This window comes from Macrobrachium nipponense, chromosome 20 (assembly GCF_015104395.2).
Source record: "Macrobrachium nipponense isolate FS-2020 chromosome 20, ASM1510439v2, whole genome shotgun sequence".
Taxonomy (NCBI): domain Eukaryota; kingdom Metazoa; phylum Arthropoda; class Malacostraca; order Decapoda; family Palaemonidae; genus Macrobrachium; species Macrobrachium nipponense.
The window spans coordinates 29,045,786-29,068,538 of NC_061089.1; the positions used below are offsets into that span (position 1 = coordinate 29,045,786).

The window sequence follows — 22,753 nt, forward strand, 5'->3', positions numbered from 1 at the left end:
TGGATGTATAGTGTTTTGTGTGGACCCAGAGCAAGTCTGAGCTTGCCAATTTGGGGTCACAATGACCTCCACCCCCGGCCCCCCAGAAATTCTGAAATTCCCCCTTAGGGAGGAATTCTCCCCTGGTTGAGAACCACTGTCAGCTCCGAGATCGAACGCGAGTACCCGGCCTCAAACCCCGTCTGTGTGAAAGGCAATATCGAACTATGCTGACTACCAGAAGTCGTGCCCTTCATTATCAACGACTCCCATAATATGTACATAATATACGATTAGCCTATGTATATATTTTCAACATTGACTTAAACATTTGGATTTGATCAGGGTCATCTGCATCATCCCATACGCAATCGGCTCACTCATGATTACATATAGTCATCTTTCCATGTACACCCGAAACAAGCGAAATGTAGCTTAAGACCTGGAGTGTACGAGCCACTCTGTGGCGCCACAGAGTGGCGTCGGTGTGTGGCAGGGATGTGGCTTCCAATAGGTTTCCATTGTTTATAAGCTGTGGCGGGGATCAGCGACAGCTCGCCACAGTACCTTGCCACAGGCGCTCGTGTGCTCGACTTAGCTTCTAAAGGAAACCTATGAGAAGCCACATCCCCGCCACACGCCGACGCCACATAGTGGCTTGTGTCCTCCTGGCCTAAAAAGGCTAATTTTTGCCCTACCCATTCGTATATAACGATACTCATGTATATTCAAAAGACTCACAAAGTTTTAGCAACGTGTGATGCAGATACGAATAACGAAAATCCAGAGGGAAAAACTGAGCCAAAAATCCCTAACGAATGTAAGAATGTAACTTCAATACCATCAAGTAGATTCCAAATATAAAACTTGAACATTTCTTGATGTTAAATGCCGAACTTTTGTATCGTTTCAAAACCAGATCAAAATGTTCCAACTAATCTCATACACTGAGCGTTGTGAGCAAAAGATTAGCAACCACCTAGTAGGTATCTGATTGCAGGAAAATGACTAGCTTAAGCAAAATCAATATCTCATGCGAAACATAATAAAAAAAGATCAAGGAAGTTGCGAGTCAACTGTATGTGCATTTGCATGTATATACTGTACACTATATGCAGCCACTTATACATATTTACACTATATATACGAGTATATATATACGTATGTATATATATACATATATATCATATATATACATACATTATATATGTATATATATGAATATATCATATAATAGATATACATGTCTATATATATATTTATTTTATTTTATTTATCTATATTTTCAATTTATATATTTTCTTCATATTATCTGAAATATCATTAAAAGACCAATATACTATTTGTACCTCACTGGAAACAAACATTAGAGGGAATGTCTTTTGAGAATGGTCAATTACATTTTTTCAAATGTTCGTAAAATGGTTTAGGTGATCATTTCTCTCTGGTCCTTTTGTGCATAAGCTCTGCTCCGTCGAATACGCACTACAAATAGAATCCCGCCGACGTCAATGACGCTCCTGATAAAAATGATAACCTGAAAAATACAGACAACCAACAGGCGTATTTACAAATCTCCTAGAAAACATATAACGCACATCAAGAATAATCTGTCCTCTTTTTTTATATTAACTTTTGAGTAATCAGTGCTAAGGCTCAACATTTATTGTGCAGAACGATTTATAACTCAGTGTTCGAGGCCCATGTGAAGAAACATCCTGCACATTCCCAGAGCTGTCAACATTAACGCCAGGGAGCTTTGCAACTGGCGGGGGCATCCGCTGCAGCCTAGTTTGCCAGCCTGCAATGGAAGAAGAGACTGAAATGAGTAACACCGTTTTTATGCATCGTCTTTTAATGAACAAAACTGTAGACAGGAAGACTGTTGTTTGTTTTTAGTCCGTTATTAGTTGTTAATACAATTCTGACTGTCTACAGGAGAGTCAATTGGTAGATTTTCCGCGTAAGTGCAAATCATTAAATGAAAGCAACGACTCTGGAGATTGCTGAAAGCAAAATTAATGCAAAATATGAAACTCTCCTTTATTTTGGCTACAGTTAAAGCAAAAATCTGACAGCAAATGGAAAAGTGTCAAATGTCACACTTCGGAACTAACCGTCGAATTCCCCATGAGGCAAGTAGGCGGCCTTTCTCTGAATCTATCCTGGTAGGAGCAGGGGTCAACGACAGTGACCCTTTGTGGCACAATACTCGGCAAATAAGACTGCACGCCACATTCCGGGCTGCCATCCCCGATGTCGATGGCAACCAGGAGAGCGTTGATGGACTCCAGACGCGTAGCTCTAAACTGCAATGTACAAAAGTCAAGATCAGCAGGGCGCCTCTGGTGAAAGAATTTGAAAAACTTGTGCGTAAGGGTACATTACTGATATACACGTCAAAAACTCACATACATGTAGCATGTATATTGACATACGTGCAAAGTGTACACATGTAAAATAAAACAGTAGGGTGTTAAATTCAAAGCCAGGATTCGTCCGAAAGAGATATATACTTTCTGTCATGACTATTTTTGTTGTGTTTTTCTTCTATTGTGAATTTGCTCTTGTATTTACGCATACAAAAGTTTATATTATAGAAGTTAATTTAATTAGAGGAACGCACTTCATTTTCAAAGTCTCTGCGTTTATGTTTTAAAATTCGCAATATTTAAGAATAGCCAGAATTGTCCACCTGGGATGGACACACTTGTGTAATCTTAGTATCTCCGTCGCTTCATCTGTCTAGGTTCGAGGCTGGGCAATGCCCACGGAAAGCTCTTCTCTCATTCAATATCAAGTTACAATACTTAGATATCATGCATGAAAGTAGTGTATTGACCTTTAAAATAAGCAAGTAAAATGGCTAGCCCATCATTCAAAAACTTGAATGAATTATGGCTTCTTTGCCTCAGCGACACTGAAGATTTATTGGTTAAGCACAAAAATTTCGGATGTGTATGGTCAATATACACTTACATTTATGAAAATATGGATAGGAGAGGTTTTACCAATAAAAGTGGTACATTGCCCCAGTAAAATAATCAGAAAAAAAAGACCGCAGGTAAAAATATGTACTAGCAAGTACTAAAGATGTTTGTTTACCGAGATGTTACCACAACTCACCTCGGCAGAGTAGTTGCTGCATTTCATGAAATCCGTGAAAGTGTTTGTTTCACCGAAGTAATAGATGGTTTTCTCCATAATACAGGACTCCTGGTCGCCAATCCGGGTCATGCCCCATTCCGAAAAGGCCTCGTTCGAGGTGTTAGTAGAGCTAACACCCCGCTGCAGGAGAGGGAAGACTCATAAAGTCATAATCTATATCAAAATGATTTAAGTTATTCCTTAACTATATTCTAAACCATTAATAAGATGTAGTACTGCTTCAGGACAATGAACATCGCTGTAGAAAAAATGAAAATGTGGTTATCCCATGATTGTTTATGAAGCAAAATATGACATCTTGCTGCAAAAGAATGAAGGTCCGAATGGAAACTCTAAGGAAACTAACACTGTATATCAAGACGTTAAAATGCGTAGTACTGCCTAAACACTAAGCACTTGGAATAAAAACAAATAAGTACGCACCTTATACTTATCTATGAAGAAAAATCTGGTTATGTTATGTGACAATATCTAACTCCATGAAATCTGGGTAGCTATTATATTTAAAGGTTATGTATATTGCAATGTCCAGTGTTGTGTAAATCGAGCAGAGGATACCAGGAGGTAACTTCTGAATATTTATGAAGCGATAAATGTTAATAAAAATGAGGTGGTCTACCAAAGAAATTATCAAGAATATTAACTATTTCTCATGAATTACCATTTTTAATGTTGCAGTAGACAGTGGTGTAAAGCATTGTGTATGTTCGAAGGATGTTAGGTAGAAATGAAGTGGAACGGAACATTTACACATGAATAATTCACATAATTTAAGAAAATTATACAAACTAAATTATATAAATATCAATGTAACAAAAATTGTAATAAATTTAATTCACGCTATTCACGCTATACGTGTTTCTAGAAACAAACCACAAACCAATCAATATAGTTTGTTTAGTCAACTATCAATCCTGTCATAATCCACCGTTCACTCACCTGTAAATAATATACCTGAAGTAATCGGCCCAAGAAAAGGCCTCTAAGAGAACATTCGCCAGCAAGGTCAAAGGATTTGGGATTCGGTAACTGCTCGGGCCAGCGTTGTTCCAGTTGTGCCGATCGCTGCAGAGGGCTTGAGTGTCGACCTCATGATCCATGTTGTAAACGCCAGCATCTTTTAGATGCTTCAGCAGAGGCATATTCAGGTCGCCTAGGAACACGCCTTGAAGGACAACGCCGTGAAGCTCCTGGGTGGTAAACAGACAATCATAGATGAACCTGCGCGCGCGCACATACAAACACACACACACGAGTAAGTATGCCTTCTGCTCTGCATGATTTGGCTTTCATTGTCTCAGACACCCAAATGACTTCAAACTTTCATCAGATATTGAAGCACAAAAGACTAGAGCAATGAACGCATTCATTTCAACTTAAAGAATACTAGATCATAATTCCTGCTGTTTATACTTACTGCCCTGTTCGACGTCACTATAGTCCACCGTCGTCGACGAGGATCCACAAGATGTCTTCGTTCTTCCAGATGTGCCTCAGACTTTGCTTGAAACTCTGGCTCAGATAAGTGGAGGTCAGGTTTACGCCAACAGCTGGATAGAACCGGAATGGTATGGGGAGAAGAATGTTATTTTCGCTACGTATCAGACTCTGCAGCTACAAGTGCATAAACAAATCTATTAAGAATTTCTGCAACAGATTGTGTATATATATATATATATATATATATATATTTATATATATATATATATATATATATATATATATATGTATATATATATATATATATATATATATATATATATATATATATATATATATATATATATATGTGTGTATGTGTGTGTGTGTGTGTATGTGTGCGCGCGTGTGTATGTATGCTTAAAAAATCAAAGTAGATGCACGTAATTTCATTAAAGTAAGCCAATTACCACGAGGAAAGATAGGCAGAAATCCAACGTTTTCGTTTTTACTAAGACATTGTCAAGGACAAGGAACGAAAACCGCTTGGATTTCTGCCTACCATTTTCCTGTGGTATTCGTTTATATATATATATATATATATATATATATATATATATATATATATATATATATATATATATATATATTATAATAATATCCGTTTCATATAAGGGAACTTATTCACCTACATTACATACATACATTCCTACATACCTTAAGTATACAACACACAACGTGTATAACAAGCCTGCTCACAAATCTTATGTCTTTGGACAACTAATGGTACTAAGGATTCCTTACCTCCAGCCACCACTTCTTCGTTATTCTTCTTGACAGAGATCGGGGCGGAGAGGAACGCCCCTTGCGTATGAGGGATGACAGAAACCGAGCCGGTGATTTCTGCTCTCCGCAGTGCCGGGTTGTTCAGGGGATCGCGCCATTTGGCAGCGCCGGCTTTTTGGCTGGAGAGAAGCATTATGAAAGAGATGTTTCATGGCATAAGGAGAAAGAGAGAGAGCAGAACTTGTGACGCTGTGGGCAACGTATCAAAATCAAAGAAGGATGGCTTGAAATTCACATACAGGTAACTTCACCATACAATTTTGTGTATAAATGGTTATTATTTATATAATAATAGTTGAACTGTTTTAATTTCTATTATGAAAAAAAAACCTTGTGGAAAGCACCAAAGGAAAGGGCCTAGTATAAAGTTACTAAAAATAAACCTATGGTCGTTGTGGTTACCATACCCATACCCACATTGTTCCTTCTACTAAAATAAGATACATGCACAATATTGTTGCATTGTTTTTGGTTAACTTTTTTCAGTATTAAAAACAATTTGATTTTGGTGTTATTGAGTTGGATACTAATGGGAAAACACTAAGGTAGTTATAAAATATCAGAAGCAACTTTTGAAAATGTACAAGTGTCCGCCAGAGAGGGAAAATCCATCCCTGTGGAGGTCTGTACAGAAAACCAAACAAAGTAAACAAAGGCATTCGTGTTCATGTTCTCGTCCCTGTTTGGCTATAGGCTCATCGGAGGGTTTATTGCTTTAAAGACAAACAAACTCTGCGCCAGATATTTTCTGATGTTATTTTATACGATAATTCTCAGAATTAGGAAAATTCTAGCCCATTTATGGCTTGCCTGACAACTTGTAGCGTACTATATGAGCATTGGAGGCACCTGGTGGGTTCACACGGTAGCCACTTGGGGCCCCCCCTCCCCCCGGCGTCCTACCCACTCCCGCCCACTCACATAAAAACGCCACTGATTATGACGAAGTTCAGAAAAAAAATGCATCCATTATAAACTTAAAAGTGGCCGAAAGACGTAACTGTACCAACAGTACTAAAACAGTTCATTTTACTACTTTGTAAAAATTTCTGCTTGATGAATTAACGAAAAAATAGGGCTAATGTATACGTCAGTTTGAGAAAGAACGAGTTACGAGGGCCAGGGGTTATAACGTATGCGCGCACACACACACACATAAAGAGAAGGATAGTTGAGAATGAACCAAATTATAACAAAGATGTCTTATATCCCACACACCGTTGGACTGTGGAACAGCCTCCCAGAGGATGTCCTACTCTAATACTATTCGTCTTGTATTTTAATACATATCTGTCTATTATTTTTTTTAATAAGTGGTATCTTTTCTATCTGTATGTCACTTTACTTCCTCATACTTCTTCCTAATGAACACCATGGTCTTTGGAAGCTTGAATTTCATGTGGGCTGTTCCATATGAATAGAGTTTATCTTCTGAATATTTAATATTGAACAATGATGATTAGAATTGAAATCCTACCTTTCTGGGAAGAACCTGGTCAAACCAAACCGAGTGAAGACAGCTCTTCCTATGATATCCTGCGACGAGACCCGTTCCGTCATCCATTTATCTAGCAATGGCTTCGTCCAGCGCTGAGACCAAACGAGGCCTTGTACCAACTTATCATTACCTGTCAAGAGGTGAGGTGACCGTGAAAAGGCAGTAATGCTTAACAGCAGAATAAAGATCTCTAGCAAAAGACGGACTATTATGGCAGGAAGAAGAGTTAAAGCGGTAAAAATTGTAAATATTTCCTTAAATCCTCTTTATTGTAGACACAACTTCAGATTGTTGTAAAAATAAATTAATATAGCCTAGGTTTCAAAGACGAGCATTTACGATACCGTATTTACCATGGCTGATTGCTGAGCTCTGTGCAAGCACAGACCCACAGACACAAACACATACGATAACAAGCACCATCACACGAAGAATGTGAATGCCTTCAAGTTAAGTATATCTTAGTTTAACCAGACCACTGAGCTGATTAACAGCTCTCCTAGGGCTGACCCGAAGGATTAGATATTACTACGTGGCTTGGAACCGATTGGTTATCTAGCAACGGGACCTACAGCTTATTGTGGGATCCGAACCACATTGTACCGAGATATGAATTTCTAATCTCCAAAAATAAATTCCTCTGATTCCTTGTTGGCAGAGCGGGGAATCGAACTCGCGACTACCGAATTGGTAGGCAAGCACGTAAACCACTCGTCTAACGAGGAACTGTGAATGATTATAAAATATTGCATATAGATAATGGTAGATACTGCCATTGTAGAAGGATGAGGACACAATTATGCTATGCCTTTACATTATTAAATGAGCTTATTTCGCTTCTCATGACATAATCCTTCTACTCACAGGACTTTTTCCTCTGGAAGATGTCATCCATCAGCGTAGCCAGATTCTCCTCTTGGGTGACCCCTTCGCGTCCCCTGCAGTAAGGCCAAGGTGCTACGACTGTGCAGGTCACATTAGGTTGTTCGTCCCACAAAGCCTCGTGGTCCTCGATGATCAAGTGCTGAGACCTCTTCAAGGTCAGGAGACCAAGGCTGAAATTGGGTCAGATTGATATTTAACATCAAGGACCATTTGTAGTTTCAATGTCTGTAAGCGGTACTATATCTAAGTGTCTGGCAATTTGTTTTTCATCCGTTGATGCAGAATATATTCGGTATTCTGTATGAGACAGGTCTGTAAAAGGTTATCTTGAAAAAATGTAGCTATTGTTAGATGAACTTTATTTGTACAAACATGCTGCAAAATTTTCTGCATGGCTGATGAATTACAGTCCAAACAGTTTCAAGGACTAGCCACTAACCCCACAATGCATATTGAAGTAAATGCATTAAGTTACAAATGTCCTTTAATATCCAATTCGCTCTGCCTCGTAATTAATATATTTTCGTATATGTTAACCGAAGCGGAATTTTTTAGTGGATAACAATTACTAAAAAAATTCCCCTTCGTTTAACATATATGAAAATATATTAATTCAGAGGTAGAGCGAATTGGATATTAAAGGACATTTGTAGCTTAATGCATGTATATGAATCACGGTGACGTGATAAAAATTCACACTGAAGTTTTCATTCAGAGGGATACTTCCCCTTCTTCTAGAAAAAAAAAAAAACGCATACGCATACAGAAAAGCACAGCGATTTTACCTGTAAGATGAGTTCTGTATGGGCGAATAATCATACTGGATGCCGCTGTACGCAACACGATGAGAATCGTCGATGCGAATCTTTCCAACGATCACCTTCTGGCCGTTGCTTCCCCTCACCATGTTGTTCCTGATGGCCTCCATCTCGCCCACGTCCTCCTCCACGTCCAGGAGGTCTATGTGCGGAGGACCCTGCAGTCAAAAACGAATGTGAAAACTCCAGCTCCTAAATAATTTAGTTGTTTCATAGCACAGTGAAACTAAGACAATACTAAAAAGAAAATTCAAATTATATTGAGGGAAGAAAATTGATCTAATTGGTTGGTAGGACAATAAAACAAGATCAAAACCAAACTGAAAATAAAATGTCCAGTGACTGAGCCTTTATATTTCTTCATAAATAAGTGATGCAAACGAATCTAGGAAAAAAGGAAAAAAAAAAGTAAAACGATCCCCTCACGGCAATGAAACGAAGGTTTTGAAATGAATGAAAACATATGCAAAGTCCTCTGACAATGCCCGCTCCATATCAGCGGTCAAAAACAACAAAGTCTAAATAAGAAAAAAATAATTTGCAAACTCACCAAGAGATACGATAACTGACGACCGAGCCGGGGATGCATCACCAAAAAACCGTTGTGGTTAATGATGAATGCATAGCCATTGGGACCCAAGGCTTCGAAAGGAGAGAGGTTCTTCAAGGTTTGTATGGGAACGTCTATTCCGGCCACGCCCAGTAATTCGGAAGTGTTCTGTGAAGGAAATTAAGTTTTTTTTCTCTCTCTCTCTCTCTCTCTCTCTCTCGGAAGCAGCTGTTCAGTGATATGATATAAAACAAGGGCATGGATGATTCCTTGCATTGGTAGTTTCAGTATGGTGCATAGACCATGTAAGCCAAATGAAAAAAATGAAATACAAATTGCTCCCAAGAACATAACTAGCCTATGTACTTACAGCATAGTCGGACATGTTGTAGACAGGCCGCGTGAGTGAGATGGTCATTTCCTCAGTCTGAAAGCAAATGTTATTCAAAACATAAGCGAATAGAGATAAGCATCCGTTGTCATGATAATCTGAATCAAGTCATTGACAATGAACTGCAGCGATGTAATAATTATATCATCAAAGTATTTCATTAATTGCAAATCAACATGGCAAAACTCTTAATGAGTTTCATTTCCACTAGTGACTGGCATTCCTTTTGAGAGAGAAGCATGCAAGCAAGATGAGGATCTAACTAGACTTATCACGAAGAAAATGAAGTTAAGAATGTTCAAAGACGGACACTGAAGCAGGCAGCATGCAAGACTAAAGATTACCATCAAGCAGGAAGGAGTCATCAGAACTAGAATGATTCTAAATTCGTTTCTTTTTTTAACGAAACTGTACTTCTTATCATTTAAGTTTACTACTGCACAAACCTAGTACCTCGCTAAGTCGTTGCTGGGTATATTTCGAAGCTGACAGCAAATATCCGCAGCAGATGTCACTGAGAGTAATCGGGATTGGCTGGTCATGCTGTTCAGTACCGACCGCAGGTTACGATATCGGCTGTGGACACTTACCGTCAGCCCCCCAAAATCAGACTAAAGTGTATTTCTATACCTAAGTATCAGACGAGACATCACCTATATCCTATGCTACTATACAGGGATATCATACGTAACCTAATTTACAGTCTTCTCGGTCTACTTTTTAGCTCGGATATTTTTTTTTTATTGCAGTCAAATAATTTTCAAATCACCCTAAAACTATTTCGCTCCGTACCTGCAGGAAGTGACATAAAAAAAACAGTATATTACTGCAACTTTTAAATGATCCTTCGAAGCAAAGAATAGGAAGAATAAAGAGTGGAAGGTACAAATCACTCAAAAACAAATACAACTGAAGCAAATGTAGGGTTTTAGTGGCTTTCCCCACAGTGGGACATAAAAAAATACAGTGATTGGTGCATTTCACAGCACTATTTTCATCTGAACAACCTAAATCTATTCTGTTTCCATTCGGACTAGCAAATCCTTTCCTTCTTTCGAATAAAAGCTTTTACCAAGATTCAAAGTCGTTATTTGCACTGCTGAACGCTTCTCTTAAGTTAGGTCCTTAACGGAGCAAATTTAGGGTCCTGTGTGTGTGTGTGTGTGTGTGTGTGTGTAAGTGTGTGTGTGTGTTTTCTATGCCCCAAATTGTCGATTAACTGAGCGCTCGCATCTTGAGGATTTCGACCAGGTTCCACAATAATACTGAAATAGTTTTTGTCAATTTTTCCAGGCAGGAAGGTATGCCACTTCTGTATTATTTTTTAATAAGCTATTTATCCTATACAAGCAGAAAAGAAATATTTTCGGACAAAAAAAAAATCACATTCATAATTCTAAATTCTTTGAGATTTGTCGAATGAAGTTGATTTGTTTGTAACAGTCTTCCAGTTCGCAGTATGCAATACATCCAAAATTCTGATTTCAGAAAGTTGTATTGTAGGCTTTTACGGAGCCGAAGTTTAAATTCATCATCAAATACAATAAAACAATTAGTTACGTTAAAGACTGCAAAGAATTTCCTGACGACAAAAACATTCACTTAAAGGCTTTCACTATGGCTTGGATTCAACACTGCAGCCATTGCAAAGTCGTACAAAGCAAGACTTGACATACTTCCATAAACAGATTTCTATCAACTACTCGAATCCTCCTGAAAAAAAGGGAGGCTTTTTTTAAAAAAAGAAAAAGGCTGTTGCGCCTACCGCCATACATTAGGAAACTCAGCATTGCATAGCTATGAACGAATAACCATGCAAAAACATCTTTTACTAACTAGATGAACTGATGTCACAGCTGCATCACCTAGTAACTATAGTCTAAATTTTTATACAACTAACTTATTATTTCTTAGATGACTAAGTATAAGGTAGCTAAACATATGTATAATATATATATATATATATATATATATATATATATATATATATATATATATATATATATATATATATATATATATATATATATACATATATATATATATTCCGACTATCTGTGCTAAAGAATAGGTTCATAAAAGTATCAAGGAGGTCGTAAAGGAATGTTTTGGGGTTATTTTGTGGGTCCTTCTGAAATTGCCTCATGTAGTCCAAACAATAATAACTATTTCATAAAGATAAGAAACTATACCTAAATTGCCTCTTAAAAGATGTACTACAAATAAAAAGCAAAGTGTAATCGCAGACAGCACGTGATTATTGACAACATATGTTAACCAGATGATGAAAAGTTTTACATTTCATAGATAAACAACTTCAATAATATAATTGAAAATTATATAAATAAATACAGTAAAGAGTTGTGGGGCTTACTGAACTTACGATCAACTGAGACTAAACTATTGCATCCGCAGTGATATTTCAAGTCCTCAATAAGAGAGTATAAGATTTTAGGCAAAGCAATTCAAAATTACGCATAGAATTGATAGTAATAGGGAAAAACAACGACAATGATTTTTTTAACGGCTAACTCCTCAAAAAAAAAAAAATAAAATAAAAATCTATTTTCTACGGGTACTGTTTTGGCCAGTGTTCTGCTGAGCTGAGGGAGTTACTCTTCATTAACGGATGCCACATAGCACGGGCAAATTCACCACATATCGCAGTTACTTCACGGAGACCAGTAACCTCTCATTGGTTCTGTCTGGAATCTTATGCCTCAATATTGCACTTGTCTCTGATTCTATTAAGTTTTCTATTGTCATTTATTTCTGCTCCTGTCCCCATTTTACGAAATACTGATGAAGTCTTGAGATAAAGAAGCCAATTGAGGAAATGAATTACAAGGCCTGACCAGTATCGTTCGTCGAGTTTCACCTTTGAAATGCACAGCAAACTCCTTGTCTTGTTATTTCGAACGTTATCTCTTGGAACAGCAATGTCATTGAATGAGAATAAGGGAAAAAGATAACGAACGCAGAAATGAGACCATAATTTACATTTTAACGTCAGGCAGATAGAAAAAAAACTATGATCGCTCTTATCAAGAACCAAATTCGTTAATTCCAGCATGAACAAAAGAACAGCATGATTAGAATGCTGCGCATTTTAAGATTAGTTTTATTAATGGGGGAAAAAGACCCATAAGGTGAAATTTGTGTTACTATTTTCTTCTTGTTATATACCCATTATCATTGACGCTCTTATTTCATCTTGAGAGTTCCGCATTTCCCTTTCACTACCACCTAGGTTGCTTGAATTACAAAAACAAAGAAACAAGCACACCAGATTTACACGTAACAAAGACCGCGCATTTTCGTATCAACCAAAATGAATGGTGTTATTTCTGTGTCAACAAAAGCCTTAACGAAACAGGCAAATAATTTCCATGGCCAACGCATCGTTCCTTTCCTACATCGTCCACAGTAATAAGGAAAGGACCTTTCCTAGACAGTGACCCCTTAGGGTTTTTGGAGGTCGTTATCTAGGACTCACATTCCTTGGAGGTCATTTTCTTTAAGATATTTACAGTCTTTTGTTTATATTTTTACGGTCATCCCCAACGGGCTTGCATTAAACATACCGCAAAAGGTGGATACTCAATAGTTTAAAACCCTTGGGGGTCACTATCTAGGAGAGGTCCCAAGGAAATACTGGGATTCATGTTTTCCACAGTGAAAGTATTGCTTTTACTCTCTGTACTCAGTCACTACAACTCCTACTGCAGCCGATATTCTAACCAATGAAAACGATGAGAAACCTCTCATGCGGTTTTTTTCCTCTAAGTGTCGATGCTTTCTATTTCAGCAAACACGGACAAGCACTATTTGAATAGAATCTAAGAATTTGGTACAAAAGTTCTTCTTGCTTTGCATCACATTCCGTCTACTGTACTAAGTTACTGTAAAATAAATATAACGGGACTCGGCCTAAATGAGTAAATTCATCTTCAGATTGCCACGACGACTCAACTTGATATAAAGACTTCCTTAAAGAAATATAGGGAAAACAGGATTTTTAATTTCCGTTTGGGGTACATAAATACTTTTCAAAGTAATATCAGTGGTCATATAACATTAAAAAACATTAAAGAAGTCTTAATTGCCATTTTATTATTAATGGTGGTATACGACAAGATCCAAAATATGTTGCCCAAGTTGAAAAAGGTGGCCAATCCCTAGCTGTGCAAGCAATCATTGGGGTGAATAACGGAAGTGTCATGTAGGATTTAAGAAAGCATTACATTGTAGCTTCGTGCTACAATGTAATGCCTAAACTAACACCTTGAAACCAAAATTAAAATTCTCAGAAACGAAGTTTTGTCTGTAACACATGGGCGCCCGCAGCATATATATTTTCCAAGAGGGGACAAATTATATATATATATATATAAGCAAGATGCGATAAAGAAAAATTACCATGTTGCATAGTTCCATGTACTGTTCAGCTGAATTCAAATATTCCTGGCAAGAACAACGTAGTTATATACTGTATACAAATCTTATACAATACATAATGACACCTTTCATTTACTTAAACTGAAAAAAATATATTGTAAAATGAGAGGAAAACAGTGATGTAGTTAAATGTAATAAATGTAATATATAATATATATATATATATATATATATATATAATATATATAGCATATATAATTTATATATATATATAAATTTTTCCATGAATTCAGGGGTGGGGGGGGGCAAGTGCCCCCTCTTACCCTGATGTGCGGGCGCCCATGCTGTGTAACCACAACAAAAGAAACAGAATGGTTGAAGACATCTCATCAGAAGAGCCCTTTAAATGAGGAACAAGGCAAATGATCACTTCAGGCTGTACGAAAATGGCATCTCACAGAGTCATCTTTTCATGAAAATAGAATTGAATTTGGAGGCATCACAAGCAGCTTTCCAAATAAATGCTAGGCATAATAACTCCAGGAAGGCCAGACTACTTTACTGAGCCCTGTCCTATAACTGGTTCACTTAAGGTAGATTCTTGGGTAAGCCCTATGCCTATGAGACGTTTGTTTGGCGGGCGCTGATTGGCGGGGAGCTGCCTACCTCCCGGTACCAGCCAATCAGCGGCCACTAAACAATCGTCTCGTAGGCATACAGCTCATCCGAGAATCTACCTTAAGTGAACCAGGTATAGTGAAAGTTAGCAGTGTAATCAGTGGGCCAAGCAAGACAATGCGATGTGGCATACAATATGAAACATTAAATTATCCATTTGTTTATGGGGTGGCAATCAAATGAAGAGCCTGCGAATGTGTCTGTGAGAACCTCTCTGTCCATCTTGCACACTTGACATTTGGCAACCTTTTATCATCGGTGGCTATACATTTCGCATCATATTACTTTAATATCCTCATGATGACAATATATGGCAATTAAGACCTACTTCAAACTATGGCTTGAATCTACACAATATATTCCTTTAACTAACCATTAATATTCAACAAACATCATTTGCACAGAAAACGGTCTCAGATATAACTTAGTTACAAGTGCCATGTAAGTTTTAACCATGAGTGACACTAACGTTGGGAAATCACCTTGCTGTGAGGGAGGGTTATGTACCAGATTCTTAAATTCCTTGTGTTGGCCTATTCTAGAAATCTAAACATAGACTATGAGACCCTCAGACTTGGTATGGCAGTTGGGTTCTTGTTTATAATTCAAATTCCGATGCCGTTTCCAGAGACTTAGGTATTCAAGCATTTTGACAAGAAACATTTAATTGGACAATGAGACAACTTTTTTTTTTTTAAACTATGGTTCACTGAGAGATGATGAAGTACTTAAGCTCTTGATTTCTGCTAAAACTGGCATCAGCATTTGTGAGAGACATGTCAGTAGTTCTTGTAAATTGTGGAAAAAAATAAAATAAAAACAGAACATAATGGAAATTCCAAGAGGAGATGTTGATTTCTAACGAGTGATATATTTCTCATTATATGACTTTTATCTCCACACTTCTAATCAACTCAAAATCTTGGGGACATTTGAAATGAGTGCTGGGGGTGATGGAATAAAATTAACTGACATAAGAAGTTATTATTATTTTTTTTTGAAATTTAAAATAAAATTTTTAAATCATTTCTCTAAGGGGAAGATACAGGAATGGGGGTAAGGGGTGAGGGTGGAGGTTGTGGAGGGGGGGGGGGGGGGGGGGGGGGGGGGGGGGGGGGGGGGGGGGGGGGGGGGGGGGGGGGGGGGAGGGGGTGTAGGAGGGACATCTCGTCACGTCACTCATTCCAAATGACCAGAAGGCTACGACATGGGACAGCCCTAGATTCGTCTGAGGGAGTGCAAAGCCGAGGTCCCGAGGAGAGGGATCTCTTACCACACGATCGAGGTAGAATGTAATCATTGACTCTGCTAGAGGGAGGGCCTCAGGTCTTGCAAGCACTTGCAAATAGTCCTATGAAAAAATGTGTTGGAAAAACTTAATGTGCAAATCATGACATACACACAGAATACCCAGAAGCTATATAATAATATATAATATATTTATAAATTGCCTTTTGAGCTGCTTCAAAAGTCTGAAAACTCAAAAAGGACAAAGAAAAAAAAAGAAGTCAGAGCGAGAGAAGGTCATGCTAGGCATCAAGAATTATTATCAGTAAATAAAAGATCTCAGCAAAGATTCTCAGCTTGTCTTCTTATCCAAAAAAGTGAACCAGGTGAGAATCTGAGAGACTGCTTTGGTTTGCCCACAGCCTAAGAAAATGAGGGTCTAAAAATACTTTCGTAATTAATTATAAAAAAAAGATGCAGACAGAAAAAAAGTGAAAACATTTATGAACATTGAAATCTCGTCACAGAAACGTTTCATTGGAGGAAAAAGGGAAGGTGAAAAGTGTTCATAAGTACATAGTGGTACTAGAAGCATCTGCAAAATAATATCACAGAGATATTAGGGAAAATAAATAATGGATTGGAACTCATAATTGAATCTGAGGGAACCAATTAGTTTTTAATTGCCTGTGTAAGTTAGAAATAACCAAAGATATTAGACTCAATTATCTTCTGTAGCTTCTACGCATGACGAAATAAAAATAAAAAAAAGAACGATAAGTAAATATAGTTAATGAAGATGCAATAATAAAAGATAAATTTAAAAGTAAATCAGTACAAATGACAACATAATTCTCATTTCATCTGATATCTGAAGAGCAAGTTATGACTAAAGGAAAACATAAGCAATTGAAACAGGTAGTCGGGATGCTCTGAAATGAAGCAACAATCAAAAACTGAACTCAAACCATAAGTACACGGCGAAGGAACATAAATCTATATTCCTATGCTGCTCAGCAGAAAAGCTCGTTAGTGAAAAACAATTGGCTTCATGGACACAATGAAGAACACAAATACAAGGCCAGGAATATCATCAGATGAGTCAGAAGCTTAAAATAGGAGAGACTGAGAACATAAAGATTATTGTTCATCTTGACATATCAAAGCAGCAGAAGGACGGGAATTGACAGATGCTTTAAATGAAAGGAAATTTTGAGTGGACTGACAATCACAATGAATTCTAGACAAGGGAAACAGCTTTCATGTTCCAAAGATTAGGTAATAAATGACTACAAAACTTATTTAGCTACACACATGCAACTGCTATTTCAAAAATGTACAGTTCAGGATATTATCACATTTTGACTGCTAACATTTCACCCTAGAAGGATTGCAATATCCCAAACTCCTAGCACTTTTTTTTGTTGCCACTCCTAATATTGATCTGTATAGCACGTTATTCTCATTGCAAAGGTAATCAGTAAATTAATGATGAACCAGAGAGAGAGAGGAATAAATGAAGGCGGAAAGGAATGGTGTCATGGAGAAGAGGAACTGAATATGACGGAAGACATCAGATAACCGTAACAAAATCAACTTAAAACGTAAAGGTCAGACAATAGGATTGAAATTTGTTCCTGTCATAAATACTTAAGAGAGTGATGAACCGTTTTGAAGCAATCTGGCTTGTGATTTAAAAACAACTAGAATAAGTATTTGCATGCTAAGGCTTCAATGGAGACTGGAGAATGCGACGTAAATGCTGTCACTTGCCAAATAGACTATTTCGAGGAAATGGAGAACGACGGAAGGAGGGGGATGAGACAGGGAGGAGAAAACTGCAAAAACAAATGAAGAAATTCTTATTCTTAAGACTCAGTCGACTCCTTAAGTGGACAATAATCATCTGAATCAACAAAACTGTTATTGACAATTATTACTTGATCCATTCAGATGTAGCGAGAGAGAGAGAGAGAGAGAGAGAGAGAGAGAGAGAGAGAGAGAGAGAGAGAGAGAGAGAGAGAGGTTCTGGGGGGATTTAGCTATACAAATTTAGCTATAAAACTATTTTTGACAATTATTACTTGATTAACTCAGATTGAGAGTGGAGAGAGAGAGAGGGGGAGAGGAGGGAGGAGGGAGATAGTGGGAGAGAGAGACGAGAGAGAGAATTTAGCCGATTTAAAAGTAAAATTTTAATCGAATTATACTGAAAAATAACCTCAGATCCAAGAGGAGAGAGAGAGATGGAGGTTTGAGCCTATAAAATTAAAAGAAATTCTTATTGACAGTTATTACTTGATCAACTCAGATCTAGAGAGAGAGAGAGAGAGAGAGAGAGAGAGAGAGAGAGAGAGAGGAGAGCGGTTTAGCCATAAAACAATTATTCACAATTATTACTTGATCAACTCAGACCTAGAGAGAAAAGGGGTGGGGTGGCGGTTTAGCTATAAAACAGTTATTGACAATTATTACTTGATCAACTCAGATCTAGAGAGAGAGAGAGAGAGAGAGAGAGAGAGATGCAACCATCAAAACTATTATTGACAATTATTACTTAATCAACTCAGATGTAGAGAGAGAGAGAGAGAGAGAGAGAGAGAGAGAGAGAGAGAGAGAGAGAGAGAGATTCAGCTATAAAACTACTATGAGAATTATTATGACAAATTATTACTTGATCAACTCAGATCTAGAGAGAGAGAGAGAGAGAGAGAGAGAGAGAGAGAGAGAGAGAGAGAGAGATTTAGCCATAAAATTATAATCGATATTATTACTTGATCAACTCAGATCCAGAGAGAGAGAGAGAGGTTTTAGCTATAAAACAATTATTGACAGTTATTACTTGATCAACTCAGATCTAGAGAGAGAGAGAGAGAGAGAGAGAGAGAGAGAGAGGAGAGAGAGAAGAAGCGGTTTTAGCCATAAAACAATTCATTCACCAATTATTACTTGATCAACCATCAGACCTAGAGAGAAAAGGGTGGGGTGGCGGTTTTAGCTATAAACATTATTGACAATTATTACTTGATCAACTCGATAGAGAGAGAGAGAGAGAGAGAGAGAGAGAGAGAGAGAGAAAAGAGCGGTTTAGCCATAAAACAATTATTCACAATTATTACTTGATCAACTCAGACCTAGAGAAGTGGGGTGGCGGTTTAGCTATAAAAAAGATTATTGACAATTATTAACTTGTCATCCGACCAAAAAGAGAGAGAGAGAGAGAGAGAGAGAGAGATGCAACCATAATATTGACAATTATTACTTGATCAACTCAGATGTAGAGAGAGAGAGAGAGAGAGAGAGAGAGAGAGAGAGAGAGAGAGAGAGAGAGAGAGAGAGAGAGAGAGAGATTCAGCTATAAAAACTACTATGACAATTATTATGACAAATTATTACTTGATCAACTCAGATCTAGAGAGAGAGAGAGAGAGAGAGAGAGAGAGAGAGAGAGAGAGAGAGAGAGAGAGAGACATAAAACTATTATGGACAATTATTACTTAAAATAAACTCAGATCTTCCCAGAAACGGCCGTTGGAAAAAAAAAGAAAAACAAGGTTTCAGACAATTATGAAAAGCAACGTCAACATCTAGAAGTTTGAAGCTAATAAAGGATCCCTTTTACCCAAGCTGGAGGTAGAGTTATTGCAATCCTACATTAAAATAAGGATTCTATCACAACATTGATTTATGCAGCGTAATGCTATGACCAAAGAAAGTATAATATTTGATATGTAAACACAGCAAAAGTAAGCTGTTAATAAAACAGAACGGCTTGATTGGAAAAGATGTGCAGTTGCTTAAACACGTTGGAAAAAATAAAAGGCAACTCCTGAGTTTTATCTTCTTAAGATTTTTTATCTTAAGTCTTTGTGGAGGCAGAAAAATGTCTTCTGTTATGTTTCATACAAAGGAAAAGAGGAAAATAATAGTTTACACAAAGTTAGTTACTGAAGTAGTCATCATCACACATCACACCGATTAGCCAACTATCTGCAGATTTAGAATTGAAAAGCCTAGTCAAACAGACCGCTTTAGAATGACTTGGAAGCTACACTATTAGTATATGAATATTAATAATGTTAATAATAATAATAATAATAATAATAATAATAAGTAAGAATAAAATATGCAGTAGCTTTGCGCTCAATGGCTTTAAAGGCATTCATGAAAAAAAAAATTAGTCACCAAAATATGAAAAAAGGCACAAAAATGTGAGTCCAGAATCACACTGCTGAATAAGAAAAAAAAGAGAGACCAAAATGGAGATTAAGAGTAAAGAAAAGGAGAGAGACCAAAACAATTATTGTCTGGCAACCTTCAAGAACTTCAGTGACCTCAGGATAAAATTAGCATACAGTAATTAGTGCTGTAAGAATAAGTCGTCCTAGACACTCGTCACGAGAATTTAATTTAATTTTCTTTAAATGTTCTGAAGTAACTTGAAAAATGAACGCACTGCCGTGAACGCAAAAATAACGATGGGGAAAAAAAGGGATTGTAATAGTAGCTGCCTCATTCAGTGAAGTCTCTGTGTTGCCAGATCATTTGGAGATTATATTTATGACAACACCTGGATGAGAGAGAGAGAGAGAGAGAGAGAGAGAGAGAGAGAGAGAGAGAGAGAGAGATTTCCATACCCAGTCAAAGATAATCAGAAGGGATTATGAGGGGAAGGAATAGGACTTTTGCCTGAAATTTCTCCTCTTTCGAGGAGACGGAACTTGGAGAGAGAGGGAGGAGAAACAGGAGGCAGTATGGACTGATTGCTGTAGGTACAAGTTGTTGGTGTTCTAATGATTTTCAAATTACCACGGCACTCGTATAAGCAGTTGTGTACTGTTCACCATGCTTTCCCCTCAGTGGCTGAGCCGGAGTTTGCAAACTTGTGTACGACTCCTGGAAGGGACATTTTTAGTCATAGAAATGGTTCCTATCCTGGTGTCCTCCAACGGACATTCTTTTAATCACAGAAATTGGTTCCTACCCTGGGGTCCTGCGAAGGACGCATTTGGTCATATAAGGGTTCCTATCTTGGGGTCCATTTCAGTATGGATTTTAAAACTTATTCTTAAATAAATGTGGAAAATAAAAAAAAAATGTGAGAATTATGAATAAATATCTAATCATTTTCACTTGAAAATCAAATCAACATCCCTTCATCGCCTGCAAGTTGGTCTTTACGTGATGCTTTAGGGCTTTGTGAACCTGAAAAGAGGTCTAATAAAATATGAGGCATTCACAGCAAAGAAACAAGGTTTTAACATATCTGCCATCAGATGTAACCATCGTAGTAGATATTTAGAAACGGGTGGTCCTTTATTTAAAGTATATATGAAATAATAGCTTGGTAAATAAATTATGATTTTACTATTCAATTAACAAGTTATTAGAGATTTAATGATATAATGTTCTAAGTCATATAAACGAGAAATGTTCTGGTAAACTTCGGCATTCGATTATACACCGAATCAAACTTATCGTCAAGATTTACAATGAATTCTACCAGAATTGAATGCAAGATATTTAATGCAATATTTTTTTCAATACTAGTATTTACTATTTGTTATACCTTAATCTGATTCCAACAGTACTAATCTGTACCTGTATTTTGGTTCTAACGCTGCTGCTTGTGGTAATGACCGAGTATTGCCCACCCGTCGAGCAAGCCATTTGCTTCAAAACGGCAGTTGGAATTGGATGGGGGCCAACTGCGTACGTGAAGACGCGCACATTCTTGGTGTCGTTGTCAGCCAGATATCTGGAAGGGTCAGCTGTTTCAGTACATAAAATAAAACGAGTCAAATATGTAACCCTTTGGAACCACCTACTGAGGTATCAGCAGATGTGGAGCATAGCTGTAGACCTAAAAAGGTACCTGCTTAAAACCTACCATACTGAAAAAGGATTCAAATTCACGTGTTGTGCGAAAATCAATAGACCAAACTTTGTGTGAAAATCTTGAGCGAATTACGTTCACAATTTTTATCTTCACCAGACTCTGCATTTCAGTCTACTCTTGTTATCTATCTGGATCCTAAAACAATGATCAGAACACTGTAATTAATTACACCCTACTGCACCATTAATTTCTAGCTATGACGTTAATACTTGAATGTTTAATGAAAATGAACCAAACTCGGGCGCGTACTTAAAGCTACGGTCAAATAGAGCGTTGTTTCACCAACGAAAATTAAAATAAATACGCTATATCTTATCAGAAATATTTTTTTCTATACTGTTTAACATGCATGTTATTTATTTATTTACATTTTCATTCTAATAAACAAATCATAAATATCCTGTCCTAAAATTTCTCTATCTTTAGCTCAGCGCGAAACACCTTTTTCAGACCTTTTTAAGCTTTCCTACCTCCACCCCACAAACAAGAACAGCAACAGCAAGAATGATAACAACAACAACAAAGGAGTTTGTAAGCTTACTCCCCGAGTAAGTGATAACAAATCAGAAAGAGACTTATATTTTCCTTAACATACTCATACGAACCAAAGCTTTCATACGAGCATATGGAGTCTTCGTGCGCGTAGCGCTCGTCGGGTGCACTGGGCAGCTGCAATCCAAACTACTGACTATATATAAATACATGATAAAAAGTTAAGTATTATATCTTAGTTTAACAGGACCACTGAGCTCATTAGCAGCTCTCCTAGGGCTGGCCCGAGGGATTAGATATTTTGACATGGCTAGGAACCAATTGGTTACCTAGCAACGGGACCTACAGCTTATTGTGGGATCCGATCCATGCTATTTCGAGAAATTAATTTCCCATCACCAGAAAAAAATTCCTCTGATTCCACGTTGGCAGAGCGGGGAATCGAACTCGGGACTACGGAATCGGTAGGCGAACACGTAAATAACTCGTCGAACAAGGAACTAAT

General features: G+C 37.4%; 1 protein-coding gene across 1 annotated transcript in view; it reads right to left on the reverse strand.

Moving 5' to 3' along the window:
• Positions 1-1,278: 1,278 nt before the first annotated feature.
• The window catches only part of LOC135224214 (voltage-dependent calcium channel subunit alpha-2/delta-2-like), a 199,734-nt gene continuing 178,259 nt past the window's right edge, over positions 1,279-22,753 (reverse strand). Inside the window, 15 exon segments of the mRNA XM_064263073.1 lie at positions 1,279-1,780; positions 2,097-2,288; positions 3,106-3,239; positions 3,242-3,267; positions 4,087-4,337; positions 4,565-4,587; positions 4,590-4,697; positions 5,371-5,531; positions 6,890-7,040; positions 7,775-7,965; positions 8,581-8,771; positions 9,164-9,331; positions 9,534-9,590; positions 20,667-20,753; positions 21,459-21,615. Of these exon segments, the coding sequence (XP_064119143.1) occupies positions 1,667-1,780; positions 2,097-2,288; positions 3,106-3,239; positions 3,242-3,267; positions 4,087-4,337; positions 4,565-4,587; positions 4,590-4,697; positions 5,371-5,531; positions 6,890-7,040; positions 7,775-7,965; positions 8,581-8,771; positions 9,164-9,331; positions 9,534-9,590; positions 20,667-20,753; positions 21,459-21,615 (2,011 nt within the window). The 3' untranslated portion in view covers positions 1,279-1,666.